The sequence below is a fragment of the Caretta caretta genome, chromosome 7 (assembly GCF_965140235.1).
Source record: "Caretta caretta isolate rCarCar2 chromosome 7, rCarCar1.hap1, whole genome shotgun sequence".
In the NCBI taxonomy this organism is placed as follows: domain Eukaryota; kingdom Metazoa; phylum Chordata; order Testudines; family Cheloniidae; genus Caretta; species Caretta caretta.
This window is the reverse complement of record NC_134212.1, coordinates 106,095,050-106,113,888: the sequence shown is the minus strand read 5'-3', so window position 1 is coordinate 106,113,888 and position 18,839 is coordinate 106,095,050. Positions and strand designations below refer to the sequence as shown.

The following is an 18,839-nucleotide window of genomic DNA, read 5'->3' as shown; positions in this document are numbered from 1 at the left end:
TTTTTCAATGAAAAAAAAATATGGTCAGAAAATTTCAACCATCTCTCAACGGTACATTATGTTTGGGGATAAGCCAGCTAATGCAGTCATACTTGCTACATCATCTCATTTAAAATATGTTAAAATGGAATTTAACGTTCAAAGAAATAACAGAATGCAGTTCACTCTTGAAACAAAATATCAAAACTTGCAATAATTGTGTACAATGCTCTTTTGAAATAAAGCAGAGGTATGACTTGGCAATATTTACGATACTGACAATACTGTACCCATGAGATTTAGAAAGTATAATTTAAAAACTAAATATTGCATTGATGCTACAAAACTCTGTGTCAGTATCATCGCTCATATTTACATAGATAATGAAGACAGCTACATTTACTGCCATAGGCACACCAAGGAATTGAGCACAATTCAGCCACTGACTTGGTTATAGGGAATAAAGCTCAGAAATTATTCAAAAACAGACCACAGAAAGAGCAGTGCCTTCCACACACACGCGTACATCCACCCACAGAAAGTTCCTGAGTCAAAGATTCATGTGGGTTGCTGCTGGATTGATTTGATTGTTTCATCTACCCTAAGAGCCCTTAAAAAAAATCTATGCAGCAGGCAGAACAGCCAGAAGCAGCATCCGTGTGCCTGAAGACTTGATGGGTTTTTTTTTAATTCCATGAAGCAAACTAATAGTTAGTGACAACCTGAGCATTAATCATTCAGTAGAAGAGCTTTAGTAAATAACATTGTAGTAATTGTCACTGCACTAGCATGTCTGAAATCGTGCAAGTATAGAACTGGGTAGTGAAACGTAGAAAGGGTTCTCTATGTAGTTTCAAAAAGCAATGGCTTCTGAGAAAGCAGTGGCTTATGAGAACTTAAAAATTGATTTCAAATGCAGGCTATAATCCACAAGTGATATTCTCAGAACAATGCAGTACATAGGAGAAGGGGAAATAGGATGGAAATCATTCTACTCAATAGTCATGCATCTCTTTTTAAGACACATATTTCAGTTTATAAAGGCACCAGTTGGGGAAGTATGAGGGACTGTGGCCAGTACAACACACTTGAAGAAGGTGCAATATTCATTCACCTCTGCCCCATGCTAGCTGTGCTGGTCACAGTAGTAGGGGAACCAAGGAACCATGTCCTCTTCACCTTTCCATCCCCATTGAACAGGCTACCTGCTGTGTAGGTTTTGTGCAGTGTCGAGCTGAAGAGAGCATACAAAGAGAGGAGGTTCCTTGTGCCTTTTCCTCTCCCACACTTGCCAGTGCTTTTCAGAAGATTCACAGCACTTCCACTATTGTAGTACCCCAGCATGTAAGTCCTTGCACAAACAGACGAGGAAGGGTTCTTCACTGCTTCTGACCCTTTCATCTGAGAAAAGGAATATTTATCTGTGCTCTCTGCCCCATTAAATCTATCCATCACCAAGCAAGATGGAGGCATCATGAAAATCAGTACTCATGTTATCTGTTGTAGATATATTACCAAGGTGAAAATTCTGCCCCTATTGAAGTTAATGGAAGTTTACATTGTCTCAGCAGAACCAGGATCTTACTCAGCTCATTTGAAAAGAGTTAATACACATCATCTGATATTATATGATCAGAATAATAAAACTATTACTCAAATACAGTTTACAAAAACAACGAGGAGTCCGGTGGCACCTTAAAGACTAACAGATTTATTTGGGCATAAGCTTTCATGGGTATAAAGCCCACTTCTTTAGATGCATGGAGTGCAAATTACAGACTAACATGGCTACCCCTTGATACTTGACAACAAGTGCAGTTTAATTGATCATAAACAGAGGCCAGAGGAAATGCCCATACACCATCTCCAGATATGCTGATGTCTGAGAGAGGCTAGCGAAATTTGAACTGGCAAAGATACTGCTGCTGCTATAAGGTAAGCAATCGCCTCTGTTCATCAAAAATATAAGGTACCTGTTTGTAAAGTTTCTGACATTGTTAGTGGAGGAGGAGAAGTGGTGGGGCAAAATATATTTGGAACATGAAAGTGGGACAAAAAAAAGGAACTTCCAAGTTGCAATGGTCATTCCTACTGAAATACATCTAATCTTAATGAACTCTTCAGTGTAGAGCCCTAATTTGTTTTTTTTTTTCAATTGTTTAGACACTTAATATTAGTTTCTTGTAGAAGAAGTGGCTTAGAGGTTTTAATCAGTTGGGGCCACATTTTCAAAAAAGAGTCTCCTAAATTGTACCATTAAGGACCCAAATTCACTAATTTGCATTGAGCAACTTATTTACCAGTGATATAATCCAATTGCATTTCCCCCCCCCCAAAGGCTTTTGAAGATCAAAGAACATTTAAACGCCAGTAATGAACCCTAAATAACACCGATTTAATTAGCCTCATGCCTTAGACCAGTGCCTAATATAGACAAAAATGTTATGGAAATGGTTTTGTGAAGACTGAGAAGTTAACCTCTTGCCCAGGCAAGTTTCAAAATACTACAGTGGTTCTACTATATAGCTAAGGTGATGTCTAGGTAAAGAATGTGGGACCCTCAGAATAATTATGATATGTTGTCACATAGCAAAGGTATTAATTATATGCCAATCACAAGAAAAAAATGTGTGGTGTACAGCTATGGACTGCACATTAATGATGATTACTTATTGGTATTATAATAGGAACTAGTGGCTCCAGCTGAGATCAGACCCTCACGGTGTACAAACACATAGCTACAGACATTGTTCTATTATTATAATTTTATTATAATATATTAAATGCCAATGGATCTTTGATTCCCCTCAATCAAGGTCTACCATGTTTTCAGATGTCACTGGTAAATAGTTGGCTTATAGTTCTAGATATTCATAATATTTTTATGGTAGTATGAATATATTGCAGATGAATAAATGGCACAGTCTCTACCCTAAGGAACTTACAATCATGTCTTACAGCACATTATTGCCTCTGCAATAACAGGATAGTCACAGCACAGTTTCCCCTTCTACATGTAATATGAACTTTTTTGTGGATCCTGTCACTACCTCTTAGCAATAAACTGCTAAATCCAAAGACAGTAAATAATAACCCCACAGCTGCAGAGATAACTAAAAGGGGGAACAGGTATGCACAGTATCCAGGTTTCAGCAATTTGTCGATATGTATTGGAATTTGAGTGAATGATAGACAGCAAATCTCAGCTCTTTGTTGAAATCTGTATTTTCAATTGGAGTACAATAGCTTTGCTGTAAATATATATCATTTAGACCTTACACATAAGGATGGTTTCTCTACTCTGGAACCAAACAATTAATCTGCTATAACAAAGAATGTGTTTGTGAATTCAGTAGACTTTGAAGTAGTAAACCTAGCAATACTTCACGTGAGGGAATGTTTACCTCACCGCTTTCAGACAAAATGCAAGACTCACTGGTCAGTGTAGCTTTCCCACAACAATAATAATAGCTACACTATAATAGTAACAACTTACCAATGGGGAGAGGTAGGGAAAGAGAATCAGGGATCCATATAACTTTAGGGTTTGTAATAAGGAGCTCAGATACCATAGTGATGAGCACAGCATAAAGAAGATAAGACACAGAGGGCTTTTCTTGTGCTTGATAAGTCCTGCCCTAGTGGGTAGACACAGAGATGAACTACCTCATTAGGAACACATCAGAGACACAATGTAAGGGACAGGGGCACAGGCAGCCTGGCCTAGCAGTCACATCTGGGCTGGTGTCCACAAGTCAAGGATGGTCACAAGGCAGTAGTCAGCAAGTAGGGATCATAGTAATCACTAAAGCCAGGACGGTTAAGGACGAGTCCGGGTCAGAGTCAGGCTGGGGTCAGAGGCCAGAGATCAGAGATTGTTCCTAGGCTGGAATCAGGATGCAAGAGTCAGGATCCAAGTTAGGTTGGGGTCAGAGGCTGAAGATCAGAAAAAGATGAGGTCTGGAGTGTCAGGCTGCCAGAAATCTGCATGATTACTCAGGCAACTTCCTGCAGCACCCTCCAGGGCTCAGTAGCGAGCATGGGCCATTCAGAGGGCCGGAGGGTGCTGCAGGAAGTTGCCTGAGTAATCATGGCAACTTCCTGCAGCACCTGCAGGTTCCCTCTGGACCCTTTGGGCAGTACTTCATGCAGCACCTAAGCGCCACAGTGCCCCTTGTAGGTAGCACTGTAAGGCCTCTTAGTAGTGATGTGGGAATATCAGCTCTCCCAGGCTTTGCAGACCTGGGTTCTGATCCCAAGAATCCTTATAGACAAGACCCCCAAGAACTCTTGGGCATGAAGGAGGAATGAGCCTGCTACCACACCACTTAACATGCACTCATCTTCTGCTGGTGGTCGGGTCTGTCAGCTGGTGCAGAGAGAGATGAGGCCCTTATCCCACCCTCTCCTCGCCCATTTGGATTGTCTCGCACCTATGGGGGTGCCAGCAGAAAGCAATTATGAACTCAGAAGTGTGCTACAAATGAGGCTGTTCTGGTTGGTTGGGGAATGATGTGCTTTTCCCCTCCACGCCAGAGAAAGACCACAGAGCCAATCCACACCTGCTTTAGAAGCCTCTCATTTTCAATAGCCTGCATGGCTTCTGTGCCCCCAGTACATGGGGTGAGGGTTGGCGAGTGGATGCCTATAGTCATCAATCCACTTCGCACTACCCCCATTCCAGGTGAACTCCCTGCATCATGGTCCCTCTACACGTTGGTCTGCTGATGTGGGGGTAGGATTTACCTCACTCTAAGTTACTCCTGAAGTGCTCACTAACCTTTATTAGCTGAATTATCAAGTTAAATAGTGGTAATGGCCTATGCTTCCTTGGACATTAGAACGTACCCTACCAGCAGAGGGAATGTCAGCAGGACAGTGGGGTTCTCCTCTGCACTTTATAACCTGTGCCATATGGGTAGCACCTACACAGACAGCTTCATTTAATGTCTCATCCAAAGGTTTTCCCTCCAACACTGCAGCCCCCTGTTTAATATTAATAGCTCCTAGAAGCTGTTAGGAATTCTGTTTCTTTCTTGTGGAATACATTAGAAGCAGCAGCAGTGATTCCACAATTAAGGCTGGGTTCTATTTTGCAATTAAAGCAAGCGTTCAATCTTTGTTCCTGGTATGAAAGAGTGTATCTGCTCCAAAATTTGAGGCCATAATCTCTGAAAAGAAAACCCTACTTCAAACTCCAACCCCACTCTTACTGCAGACCTACTGTCCCCTACCACTGCCAGCTCACCCTACCCTGACTGATACATCCTCCCCACCATCACCACCCAGGTCCCTTTTCTTTTTCTGTCTCCCTCACCCAAACCCACTCAGCCTCTCCTGACAGACTGACACAACATCTTTCTCCAGTCAAGCCAGACCTGCTCGCATCCAGGCCTTCCCACCAGACCTGGTCCTGATGTCCATGTTCTGTCTCTCATGTAGCCCCAACACATTATCTTCCCATTTCTATCACTCCCAGAAAGACCCTCTTTCCTGTGGTATCCTCCCTCTGCTCCACAGAATCCCATTACCCTCCCACCCCTCCTCCTCCTCCTTCAGTGCTGAAATCAACCCACCTGCCACAGCTCTCTGAAACCAAGGGGAATTGCAGCTGCTGAGGCACAGAAGTTGAGGACACTGCTTTGTGGAGCTGCCCTGCAGTACTAATCCTGGAGCACACGTGGCAGGTGGATGAGTGGCTGACTCAGGGGAGGAAGCAATTGAATGTATTCCCACATTCTTTAACTCTTTCCCAGTCAGCCTGGTAACAGCACGTCCCCAGGCCATTTGGCCCCTTCCCCAAGGCTCTACAGCACCTACCTCGAATGCCCCAGCTTCAGACACCAGGTTTCTCACACCAGGAGTCTCTCCAGGTCTCTTTATGGAGACACTCTGAAATGTCCTGCTCATCTTGGGTCTCCTGCTGTCATACTCCATCAGTCTTTTCCTACTCTCCTGCTTCAGCCAGACAGGGAGGTATGCTGGTCCCGCCCTGGGCCGCAGTGGAGACATCTATGCCAGGTCTTCCCCAGTCCCTACTATCCCCCTAACTGAGCAAAAGTCCCCCTGACAGGAGGCACTACCTACAGACTGCTGTCACTTGACCTTGCTCAGCTGACTCAGGCACAGACCTGAAACTGGAGTCTTACTCCCTTAAAGGCACAGTTCATCCTGTGACAAGGATGCTAGACTTTTGTCCTGGTGTGCAGGAGACCACTTTGAAATTAGGGCCTCTTTACACTCTGGACCATTTGATTCCCAGTTTGCCTTTTGTTTAGGTAAAGGGCCTGTGTCCTCTGCCCAATGTTAGAGGTAAATGAGTCCAAGAACTTTAATGGCACGTTCACGTGGCTTAGTAGGTTAATTTCCTTTCTCTTTTTAAGATCTGTGTTAAGCAAGAAACATCTGGACGGAAGAATATGGGGCCCTTCACTAATACACAAGCCATTGATACAATAGATAGAGACAGCTCTTCTACTGTGTGAATTAGAGGTTGGGTATTTTTAAAATGAATAGACACTGTAAATCAACCATGAACTGTACTGTGCATGTGATAGAAGTAAGCAGTAAAAAATCCTTTTTAAAATGTAGTCCCTGCACACATGTACTGTACTATGCGCTTATTAAGCCACCATAAACCTGCAGCAGGCTATATTTTGAATTCTTATAGCAGGAGTATTGAGAATTGACTGCCTTGTTCAGAATGCAGCACTGCTTGCTTGCAACATTTAAGCATTTTAATTAGAACAATTTTAAAGTGATAGGAAAGGAAACCTCTACCCAGAAAATTCTTTTAATTCCTTCCATTTAAAAATCAGGACACAAACCAGGTTTAATTTTAACAATTAATTGCATATAGTTCCTACCAGGTTCCGTTTGTCTTTGCCAAGCTGCATCTTGTTTACAGGCACACAGGAGTCATTCACCTTTTATTACAGGGGGCTGGTGACGATTAAGATGAAACAAATGTTATCAAAGAGTCAGGAGACCTGGATCCTGTTCCTCTGCCACTGACCTGCTCTGTGACACTGAGGCAGGTTACTTTACCCTTCTGTGTCTTGGTTTCCCCCTTTCTAAAAAGGGGGGAAAGAGGTGTTCACTGCTCAAACATCCAGGAATGAAAAGAAGTATAAGCTATACAATTATTATTGTATCCCTATCACACTGTAAGAATAGTAATAGAATACATTATCCTGACCCTCCTTTTGAGCACAGCTAATCCATCCTGTGCATTAGCCGAACACTAGTGATTGTGCAAACAGATGCAGTGAAATGCATGAAAAATGTTGGAGTTTAGGAACTCAGTTAAGTGTCTGTTGTTTGTAAATTAATGGCTAAATCGATTACATAGAAGCATGGGATTTTTCCTGAGGAAAGTCTAGTCACTCTTGCAGCTTTCTAAGGGGCGAGGAGGGAGTGGGGGGCGGGGACGAGAGACCCATTAATGTCTGCGAAGCACCAGCAGTGTGCATGCTTTAATCAATGAATCGGGGTTTTACCTGTGATCCTAAAAGCAGGTTAGCTTCAGCCTGAAAGGGCTGGGGGGTGGGGGGAGACTCTAGATGCACTCGGTGAATTGTTGGGACTAATAATTAGGGATCTCAGGAGAACCGCTTCTCAGAACAACCTGCCCCTTTTGGATGGAAAGAGTGGAGACAGTGGTTCAGTCCTGCTGATGGTTGTTTTAAGCCCTCCTCGCCGTTTGACGGGCATTCCCAGTGCTTTTGTGCGCGCCGCTGAAAGCTTTGACGTGGAAAGAAGCAGCGGAGGTGGGGTGAGGGAACTGCAGTTCCTCTAAAAATACTGAGGGCATGCCGGAGTGTGAGCAGGCGGAGGTGAGAGTACCTCGCACCATGTTGTCTGGGTGCCCGCTGGATGCAGTTTGGGAAACGTTCCTCCTGTGAATGGACGCACCATGAGCATTTGGGAAGTGATCCTGGCTTTCCTGGTTGTGGTCCTGATCCTCGTGTCATTGCTGTCCAACGTGCTGGTGCTGATCTGCTTCTTGTACAGCGCCGACATCCGCAAGCAGGTCCCGGGATTGTTTATCCTCAACCTGACCTTCTCCAACTTGTTGATGACTGTCTTCAACATGCCCCTGACCCTGGCTGGGATCATTTACAAGAATCAACCGGGGGGAGATCAGTTTTGCCACATGGCGGGATTCCTGGAGACTTTCTTGACCACGAACTCCATGCTGAGCATGGCAGCGCTGAGCATAGACAGATGGATAGCTGTGGTCTTCCCTCTAAGTTACCACTCCAAAATGCGTTACAAAGATGCTGCTCTGATACTGAGCTACACGTGGCTACACTCTGTGTCCTTCCCTATAGTGGCAGCTTCTCTCTCCTGGGTGGGTTTCCATCACCTTTATGCCTCCTGCACCCTGTGCAACAAGAGATCAGAGGAGAGGACACAGTTTGTGATTTTCACTGGCATCTTTCACATCCTCAGCTTCCTCCTCTCCCTCATAGTGTTGTGTTTCACCTATCTAAAAGTGCTGAAGGTGGCACGGTTTCACTGTAAGAGGATTGACGTGATTACTATGCAGACACTGGTGCTGCTGGTGGACATCCATCCCAGGTAAGGAGATGGTCTGTATGCTCAGTGAATGAGGCGGTCCCACTGAAAAGGAAGCCAGATCAGGTGCAAGACTGGGTTCAGCCTCGTAATAGGATCCGATCTGTATCACAAGGAAGGCAAGGAGGGTATTGGGGAGGGGAGGACAGAAGGAGGATCTCTAAAATATAGCTCTGGTCTGCTTATAATCAGCATGCTTGTTTGCGTTGCGCGCACATTTGCTGTTAAATTCGCTGCCAACAAATCCTGAGATGGGATAATGGCAAGCAATGTCATTTAACGACCCTGGTTTGTTATGGCCAGGGAATTGCATTGGGGTGGAGTTAACAGGAGTAGCGGGCTTTGGCTAGGACGGCACTTTCACTGCAAAGAGTTCTTTGGATGTTGCCCTTTTGGCTCCGAAAACGGACTTAGCGATGAGCACGTGCCGATGTTTTGCTAAGGACAGTCTAAAATGTGCCTGGGGACCACCGGGGGTGGATTAAACTGAACATCAGCACGCCCTTTACCTTTGGCACCGTGCAGTGAGAAACTGCTGCCCTGAGTGTCATTCCTTTGCTCGAGCATTGCGTTTGGCAGCGCGGAGTCAGGAACTGTATCCTCCTCGAAGGAAGTAATAGGCACCAACTAAACACGAGTGAATACCTGGGTGTAAATCCACACATGAGAGCATTCAGTGCCAGCCTTCATCTGACAAGCAAAGGGAACGTGAGTTAAATCTGCCCCAGAGACCTTCCATCAGCCCACCCTGCCTAGGTATGGGAGGAATGGGACTCTGGAATACAGGGGGCTAATGATTCTTAGATGAGCATGGGGGGTTGAAGGAGTGGGTGTGTGTGGGGGGGAGGTTCAGACAAGGGTAGTTGCAGCGTGTGAGGAAGGAGTAGTTCGGGGGGGATCTGTGAGAGGATGGTAGGGGGTGGATCTGGCCGGGTAGAGAAGTCCGGAGGGAAGCAGATTTTGCTGGGGGTTCTTCCTGGGTCCGTAAGAAAGGTAGGGCAGTGGGGAGGGGAGGCTGGCGGAGTGGGAGCCTAGTTGGAAGAAGCCCATGGACAATAGTCAGGAAGGGAATGAGGCTGGCTGGGTGAGTGTGTCTGGCGGAGGGGCAGATGCCTGGCCGTGGGGAGATCAGAGAGGATGAGGCTTTGGGGGGGAGTGGAGGGGAACAGATCTAGCTAGAGGAGGCAGACAGGATGGAAAAGAGAGGACCAAATTCTTGAGGAGTTCAGGTCTGGCTGGAGCTGGATGGGTGTGGGGCTGGAGTGATGGAAGAGAGCAGGTCAGGCTAGACTGATCTGCCTGAGGGGGACAGGTATTCAAGTCTGTCTGGGGGCCCTCATGGATCTGGTGGGTGGAGGTGGAAGGGAACAGGTCTGGCTGACAGTGTCCTGGTTTAGAATGTAGGGAGTCCTGCTAGTTGGGGCTGGGGAGAAGGTCTGGTTGAGTGGGGTGGCTGAGGAGAGTGGGAATGGATGGAGGGGTGAGTTCTGGAAGGGGAAAAGTAGGGAGGAATGGATCTGGCTGATTGGGCTTGGGGGGCTGAGAGGAACTGGTCTGGCTTGGGGGATCTAGCAGAAGTGTGTCTGGCTATTTGCAGTAAGTGATTGAAGGGGAACAGGTCTGTCTAGAGCTACATTTGGCTGGGGGAAGGAAGAAAATGGTTGGAGTGGGGCTGGGGTGAGGAAAGGAGGTCTGACTGGGAGTCTCTGGCTGGAGGTGGACAAGGGGAGGAGGTGTATAAAGGGAGGAGCTGGGAGTGGGGTGGAAGGGAAGAGATCTTTCTGGGAGATCTGGCTGTGGGTGGGTTGAGTTGAGGTCATCAGTCTGGGAACGTGTTGGAGGGAAGAAGAGCTGGCTGGGGGTGAGAAGGTCTGGATGGGGAGCTCTGGGTGAGATGGAGAAAGGGTTCCATTCCAGTCCATTCATCTGCAGTGATATTGTTTTCTATTGATCAACCTCAGCCTCTATCCCTGCAAGACAAACATGAGGGCTCCCCCTGCTGAGAGGATATTCAGTTTGCAGCTAGCTAGCAGCTGAGCTCCAGAAGGACAAGACAGCTTCTTCCCATTGGTGAAGAACCTCCCTTCATAGGTACAAGAACATGAGTCAGATTTCTGGTACTGCTGAGCCTTGGGTCCCCAAGCACCAAAGGGATGAAGGGGTAGGATTTCACCCATCTTTAGTGCCTGCTTTAGTTGCAGTTGACTTAGATGAGAGAGAAATGGAAACTTTAGTTCAGAAAATCTTTTCTTTTTCCACTTAAGTAACAATTTAGGGTTGTTTTCAACTAAGGATGTAGGGCAGATAAGGGAGTAGCTCCTGCTGACATTAATGAGACTCTCAGGCATAAATCACTCCCTTATCCATAGCTTCATAGCAATATTCCTCGTCTGGAATATTGTGTGCAGTTCTGGTCTCCCATGTTTAAGGAGGATGAATTCAAACTGGAACAGGTACAGAAAAGGGCTACTAGAATGATCCGAGGAATGGAAAATCTATCTTATAAAAGGAGACTCAAAGAGCTTGGCTTGTTTAGCCTAACCAAAAGAAGGCTGATGGGAGATATGATTGCTCTCTATAAATATATCAGAGGGATAAATACCAGGGAGGGAGAGGAATTATTTAAGCTCAGTAGCAATGTGGACACAAGAACAAATGGATATAAACTGGCCATCAGGAAGTTTAGACTTGAAATTAGATGAAGGTTTCTAACCATCCGAGGAGTGAAGTTCTGGAATAGCCTTCCAAGGGGTGTAGTGGGGGCAAAAGACATGTTGGCTTCGAGACTAAGCTTGATAAGTTTGTGGAGGGGATGGTATGATGGGATAGCCTAATTTTGGCAATTAATTGATCTCTGACTATTAGCGGTAAATATTCCCAATGGCCTGTGATGGGATGTTAGATGGGGTGGGTTCTGAGTTACTACAGAGAATTCTTTCCTGGGTGTCTGGCTGGTGAGTCTTGCTCACATGCTCAGGGTTTAGCTGGTCGCCATATTTGGGGTCAAGAAGGAATTTTCCTCCAGGGAAGATTGGCAGAGACCCTGGTGGTTTTTCGCCTTCCTCTGTAGCATGAGGCACGTGTCACTTGCTGGAGGATTCTCTGCTCCTTGAAGTCTTTAAACCACAATTTGAGAACTTCAATAGCTCAGACATAGGTGAGAGGTTTTTCGCAGGAGTGGGTGGGTGAGATTCTGTGGCCTGCGTTGTGCAGGAGGTCGGACTAGATGATCATAATGGTCCCTTCTGACCTTAAAGTCTATGATTCTGTGAATAAGGATTCCCCTACCATATGTGCCATTTGGTTGATAAAAAATAGCCAAATAGTTCTCAGTATTATTTCTTGCAAACACTACCAGATGTCATGGTTACGTCCATGAGCAGTGCCGTAGAAAACATTGGGACCAATTAAAATAGTCATCACTGTTCTTGACTTTTTTGGCAGTATTGGGCCCTGAAATAGTTTCTACAGTATTTAGAAGACAAAAAAAAAGTGTCCAAACAAAGCATTTTCTGTTTTGTGAAAAATTTTCTTATTGCTAATACAACTTATTGTGATTTTCTCTAGCCTAGGTTAACTTGAGGATGTTTCTGCACTAAAACATTGAAACAATGGTTTCTAGTTACCAGGGGTTGATCCAAAGTGGTTGAGCATGTTACACACCTTATCTTGCAAACTGACAGGATAACATGGAGAACATCATGTCCATTAGTGATAATTATAATCCATTCACTATATCAAATTCCTGTACATTGCATAGAAAAAATCCTGTTGTAAATAACAGAAACATTGGCTGACTTTGATCTGTAGCTGTGCTGTCCAGCACTGCTGTAACAAATGGATGGAATTACTGTATATGAATCAGTTATACACTGGAACAGCTCCTATGATATGAAGCCTATAAAAAAAACCCTCTTATCTTCGCATATGTCTATAAAGTGCTAGTCCAGCAAAGCACGTCAGCAGATGCATAACTTTAAATATGTAAGTTCTCTTATTGATTTATCTTGTGGATCAAGACCTAAGAAAGTCGGATGGGATTTTAAAGGAGTCTATGGGAGTTAGAATTCCAAATCCCCAAAATCTTCCAGTTCTAGCAAGATAATTGGACAGGGTTACCTTAGTATCAGCCATATTCCCTTGTGCTTTCTGATATTTATTGTGGGAAATATCTTGAATACTGCAACTGCTTTACAGTTATCTAAAGCAATCTGCAATTTTTAAGGGACAACACTATTATTTACTCTCCTCAAAATAGTGCTATTTAGTTGGTTAAGAAAATTGAAAAACGAAAAACAGAATATAGCAGTTATATTCTGACAGTTTATGCAGTGGTGAACTAAAAATAATATATGGTAGTTATTTTCTAACAGTTTAAAAAAGGTTCAGAGGTAGGAAATACTCTTTTTGGAATAAAACAATATAAATACATCATATATTTAATTAACTCTTTTGAACTGCAGTTTTTAACATAGGATTCTGGGTCCACAGTTAGAAATCAAGTGTCTTCAATTATATCTGATACATCACCAAATTATAACACACATAGCCATGAACTACTTTTCACCCCTATGATATTATTCGGAATTTGTCCTGAATATACTGTGTATCTCCAGCTAATCCTCATCCACTAGATAACTCATTTATTATTTATTATTCTTACTGTAACACCTATAAACTTCAAGAATCCATGGTTATGGGTCCTAGGCTCAATATTAATAACAGTAATAATTCTATTAACAGCAACAACACATGTAAGGTGAAACAGATATGTAGAGCAAGTAAGGAAGAGAAAAAAAAACAATATACAGAAACTGGGAAATGAAAAAATATAGCAGGAATATAAGAGTGGGAAATACCTGGATCTGAGAAGACAATTGAATGAGAGAACAAAAGGGAATAAAGACAGAGAAGGAAAGAAAAGCAAGAACTCCCCCACCACAGAATGGAAGTTCCTTAGAAATTATTAAAAGACGTTAAATAGGAGGCACAAAGATTTAATGGTGTCATCTAGTCTTTATATTTAATTGCCACTTGTTTGGCAAGACCTGAATAATTCACCTGTTGCTTACTACGTATGGAAAATACAGTCATTTCAAACATCCCACATACTCAAGAGACCATTATGAGGCACTGTACAAACTACTAACAAAAAGACAGTATGAGCTACAGACAGCTACAATGTAGGCACAATACAAGGCACAATCATTACACACACAGACCTTTCAATTTCTTTTAATACCGTAACCCCAACATCTCTCAATCTTCATTTGATTCAATCAGTTACTCTCCATCCTCCATGCCCCCATTCGCTCCCTTTCTACCTACATTTTCCCCATAATGTCTGTCCTCCAGTTTCTTTCTCCTTACTCACAGTCTCTCTCTGTCCCCCTCCTATTCTCTCTACCTCTCATTCTCCATAACAAATATTCATTTTCCCCTCTGCCTCCTTAATCTGGTCTATAAATGTTAATTTTTTGTACTGAAAATGATGGTGAACCCCAGCATACAAAGGGGTTCTTCCCACTCAGTCCTCTTCTGAAAATCTTGGACCATCTGTGTCATACAGCAGTACAATATGGTAGAGTATATGGCCTGCATATGAGATTTATACGAAAGCCCATTTTTTATTGCATTATCTGAGACTATATATTAAGGAATGTGAATGGGGGTGCAAAGATCAAGCTGAGTGTCTGTCCTTCACTTAGCATTTCCTGACTTGCCAGTGCCCAATTCCTCTTTTTGGGTGGAATATATTTAGACCACAATCCTGCATTGAGAAATATGTCTGCACATCCGCTTGTGGTTCATAATTCAGGATCGGGACCTTATGTACCAATATATATATCTGTACACGCAAGGATGTATAATGCTGGAAAGGATGGTCACATTATTCCTGAATTGTAAAGCAACAGGTAATCTTTGAAGATCATCCAAAATGAGTGCCAAAAAAACCCTTTTAAAACACCTCATATGATCATGTGTTTGTTTAGGGCACACCTTTAAAAAATATTTTACATTTTTTATTATTATTGTTTTTCATCTCTCTACTCATAAAGCCATGTTGCCTTATATGCCGGAGTAGACGGCTAGAAAATTTAGAAATCTCTCTCTCCTCCCCCGCCCCACCCCCAACAAATTAGCTTCGATATATATCACATTGTGATTATTTGAAAGTCCAGTATCTCATAAACTTTCCTTTCTAGAATGAAGTGCTTTATACCAGCTTTCCAACATAGTATAACATAGTTGTGAAATTTCCTTAATTAATGATCTCAGTGATCTGAAGAAACATTAATGAAAGGTAGATTATGAGTGCAGTTCTATTATCATTATCAAAACATATGTATATGTGTGTATACACATACATTAGGGCTGTTGATTACTCGCAGTTAACTCACGCGATTAACTCAAAAAAATTAATCGAGATTAAAAAAATGAATCATGATTAATCGCAGTTTTAATCACACTCAAACAATAGAATACCAATTGAAATTTATTAAATATTTTGGATTTTTTTCTACATTTTCATATATCTGGTACTCTGTATTGTAATTGAAATAAAAATGTATATTATTTTTATTACACATATTTGCACTGTAAAAGTGATAAACAGAAGCAATAGTATTTTTCAATTCATCTCATACAAATACTGTAGTGCAATCATTTTGTCCTGAAAGTGCAATTTACAAATGTAGATTTTTTTTGTTACATAATTGCACTCAAAAACAAAACAATGTAAAGCTTCAGAGACTACAAGTCCATTCAGTCATACTTCTTGTTCAGCCAATCACTAAGACAAACAAGTTTGTTTACATTTGCAGGAGATAATGCTGCCCACTTCTTATTTACAATGTTACCTGAAAGTGAGAACAGGTGTTCACGTGGCACTTTTGTAGCCGGTATTGCAAGGACTTACATGCCAGCTATGCTAAACATTCGTATGCCCCTTCATGCTTCAGCTGCCATTCCAGAGGACATGCTTCCATGCTGATGACTCTCATTAAAAAAAATGTGTTTATTACATTTGTGACCAAACTATTTGGGGAAGAATTGTATGTCCCCTGCTCTGTTTTACCTGCATTCTGCCATATATTTCATGTTATAACAGTCTTGGATGATGACCCAGCACATGTTCATTTTAAGAACACTTTCGCTGCAGATTTGACAAAACACAAAAAAGATATCCGTTTGAGATTTCTAAAGATAGCTACAGCACTCGACTCAAGGTTTAAGAATCTGAAGTGCCTTCCAAAATCTGAGAGGGGCGAGGTGTGGAGCATGTTTTCAGAACTCTTAAAAGAGCAACACTCCGACGTGGAAACTACAGAACCTGAATCACCAAAAAAGAAAATCAACCTTCTGCTGGTGGCATCTGACTCAGATAATTAAAATGAACACTCGTCAGTCCACACTGCTTTGGATTGTTATCGAGCAGAACCTGTCATCAGCATGAATGAATGTCGCCTAGAATGGTGGTTGAAGCATGAGGGGACATAAGAATCTTTAGCGCATCTGGCACATGAATATTTTTCAATGCCGGCTACAACTCCTGTTCTCACTTTCAGGTGACATTATAAACAAGAAGCAGGCAGCATTATCTTCTACAAATGTAAACAAACTTGTTTGTCTGAGCGATTGGCTGAACAAGAAGTAGGATTGGGTGGAATTGCAGGCTCTAAAAATTTACATTTTTATTTTTTAATGCATTTGTTTTACATAATTCTGCAGTTGTAAGTTCAACTTTCATGGTAAAGATATTACACTACAGTATTTGTTTTAGGTGAATTGAAAAATACTATTTCTTTTGTTTTTTACAGTGCAAATATTTGTAATAAAAATAATATAAAGTGAGCAGTGTAGACTTTGTATTCTGTATTGTAATTGAAATCAATATATTTGAAAATGTAGAAAACATCTAAAATATTTAAATGAATGGCATTCTATTATTAACAGCATGATTAATCACAATTACTTTTTTTAATTGTGCGATTAATCATGATTCATTTTTTTTAATCACTTGACAGCCCTAATATACATATAAGTGTATTTTCATATGGAAATATACATATACACATAAATACATGTATATGTGTCTAAGAAAAAGAGTGAAAGAAAATATATTATGTGTTTATCACATGCTTTTGGGATGGTTGTGTTAATCACCAGTGTGGAAGTCTTGAGTGAGATGTGCAGTGTCCCAGTTGAGTGCTAATAAAACCTGAATACTAAATCATTCCAAATATGCTACCTAGCACAGAGAAAATATATTTTAGAGAGTTAAAAAAATTGATGGGAATTGTATTTTTTTTTGGATTATGTCCCTTCACCTACAAAGCCAGGTGGCTCAGTTGCCATGAGTCCAGCTGTACAGGGCAAAGAGGAAGCAATAAAAACCTCTACAAACCTAAAATGGATGGTCAAAATCTAAAATGCCACATGTGTAAAATCCAATTTCCCAGTTCCTTCAGGACTGAAAGCAAATCCTGGGTTCCAGTGGAACTTTTTCCCAAAGGTATAAAAATTCCACTTCTACCCTTGAAGAGATGAAAAACAGGAACAAAAAATAAAACAAAAAGAGAATTTGAACATGTGGCATTGTTGAGATATGATTCTCCCCGTCCTGGGCAGGACTATTTTTTCGAGGAATAGGGGTGGGGATCACATATTTCAGGGGAGGAAGAACCTTTTTTTTGGGCATGTTTGTTTTAAAAAACAGTGATCGAAGATGCCCAGGGAGCTGACAATATAAGGATACATTTCCAATGGATAAAAGGAAATCTTTTTTCTCGAAGAAAACCCATGGCAAGCATTGGAACTCATTGCCACAAGGTAGCAATGAAGCACACAATTTAGGTAGGATTCAAAAAAGGATTAGACACTTAGATGATAATGAAAATCTTTGTGTTTCCATTAGACTTACGTTATACCAGAATGAGGAGATGGTAGTAGGCCCTATGCCTGTTACTGTATACATGTTTGGAACTGAGAACCAGTCATGCATTTACAGTAAAATTATTGAGAAACAACAACTACAGAAATGCTGCTCCTGGCTCAAACTGTGAGGTCCTAACTTAGGATCTGTAGTGGCTCTGCCGTTAGTCCTATGCATGGAACAGCTTCCAGTTGCTGCCCCAGGAGCAGAGCAGGGAACAGACTGACTCAGAGCCCCAGTCTGCCTTCTGGTTTCCCTTGCTCAAGAGGGAACGTACCTTTGCCAGCCCTGTACCTGCCGTAGCATATGTAGTCGTGCTAGTTGGGACATTGAGGGAGATGGGGCATTTTCACTGCCCCTTTCAACCCACATGCACAGTGCAGATGTAACAGCCCTGAGAAAGTGCTCTTCTCTCCATGTATAGAGGTGCAGAATGAGCCTCAACTGGATCCTAAATTCACTCACTCCTAATTTAGGTAAATTGATACTGATTTCAGTGGAAGTTTTGCCAAGTAAAACAGAGGGTCCACTTCAGAAAGTGCTGAGGATCCTCACTCACATTAATTTCAATTTGAGTCGAGCTCCTTAGCAACTCATAGGTGGCTCATAGAACCAGGGTTTCAGAAAACACCTCCAGATCCGGCCCAGTGTGAGTTTTAAGGAGCAGTTCATGTGCTAAAATGGCAAATATTATACTGAAATAAATATATAGTTAATTTCTTTCTATTTGTCTAGTCAGTCTGTGTAAACAAGTTTGCAGGTTTCAGTCCAGGGTTAAGGATGTTATAGCTATTTAGACTTGATATTTAATTGTCTGTTTTGCAAAGTTACATCAACTTTTTTCTAGTACTATGCACAGAAATTTACAAGTAATTACAAAGCGTATGGCCATACAATTCATATCTATGTGATAGAATGATCTTTCTAATGTCACACAAAGCTTTCACAGTATGTTGTATTTTTCCAGTTACATTTTTATTGCTTTAACTAAGGTATTAATATACTAAATATTTATTGGTTATCGCTTTGGGAAGTTCAAATCTCCTTTTTTCTCCTTCCCTGTAATATGTTGTTTAAAACGTTCTTTCTATAGACTAGTGTTCCATATATACCATTTTGGTTTTTTTCCAAATTTCGTTGAACAGAAAGGACCAAATTCAGGCCTGATGTAAGCAGGTACAACTTCCACTGATTCCAATGAGAGTTATAGCTACTTTCACCAGAACTGAATTTGACCCAATCTCATTATAAAAGAAAAGAAAAAAATTCTTACAGTAATTATTGTTGGGGTGGGAAGGAATATAAGTTAAGGGATACAATGAATTAATAGATAGTAGTGTCCTGT

General features: G+C 42.0%; 1 protein-coding gene and 1 long non-coding RNA gene across 3 annotated transcripts in view; one reads left to right on the top strand and one right to left on the bottom strand.

The window, feature by feature from the left end:
- The window catches only part of LOC142072829 (uncharacterized), a 38,257-nt gene that overhangs the window by 14,546 nt on the left and 4,872 nt on the right, over positions 1-18,839 (bottom strand). The window lies entirely within an intron of this gene.
- Positions 7,535-18,839, top strand: part of GPR26 (G protein-coupled receptor 26) — a 29,086-nt gene continuing 17,781 nt past the window's right edge. For both annotated transcript variants that reach the window (XR_007357758.2, XM_048858698.2), the window contains exon 1: positions 7,535-8,562. Coding sequence is in view for 1 of the 2 variants with exons in the window: in XM_048858698.2 (XP_048714655.1) it covers positions 7,895-8,562 (668 nt within the window). In the remaining variant the exon portion in view is untranslated. The remainder of the gene's footprint in view (positions 8,563-18,839) is intronic.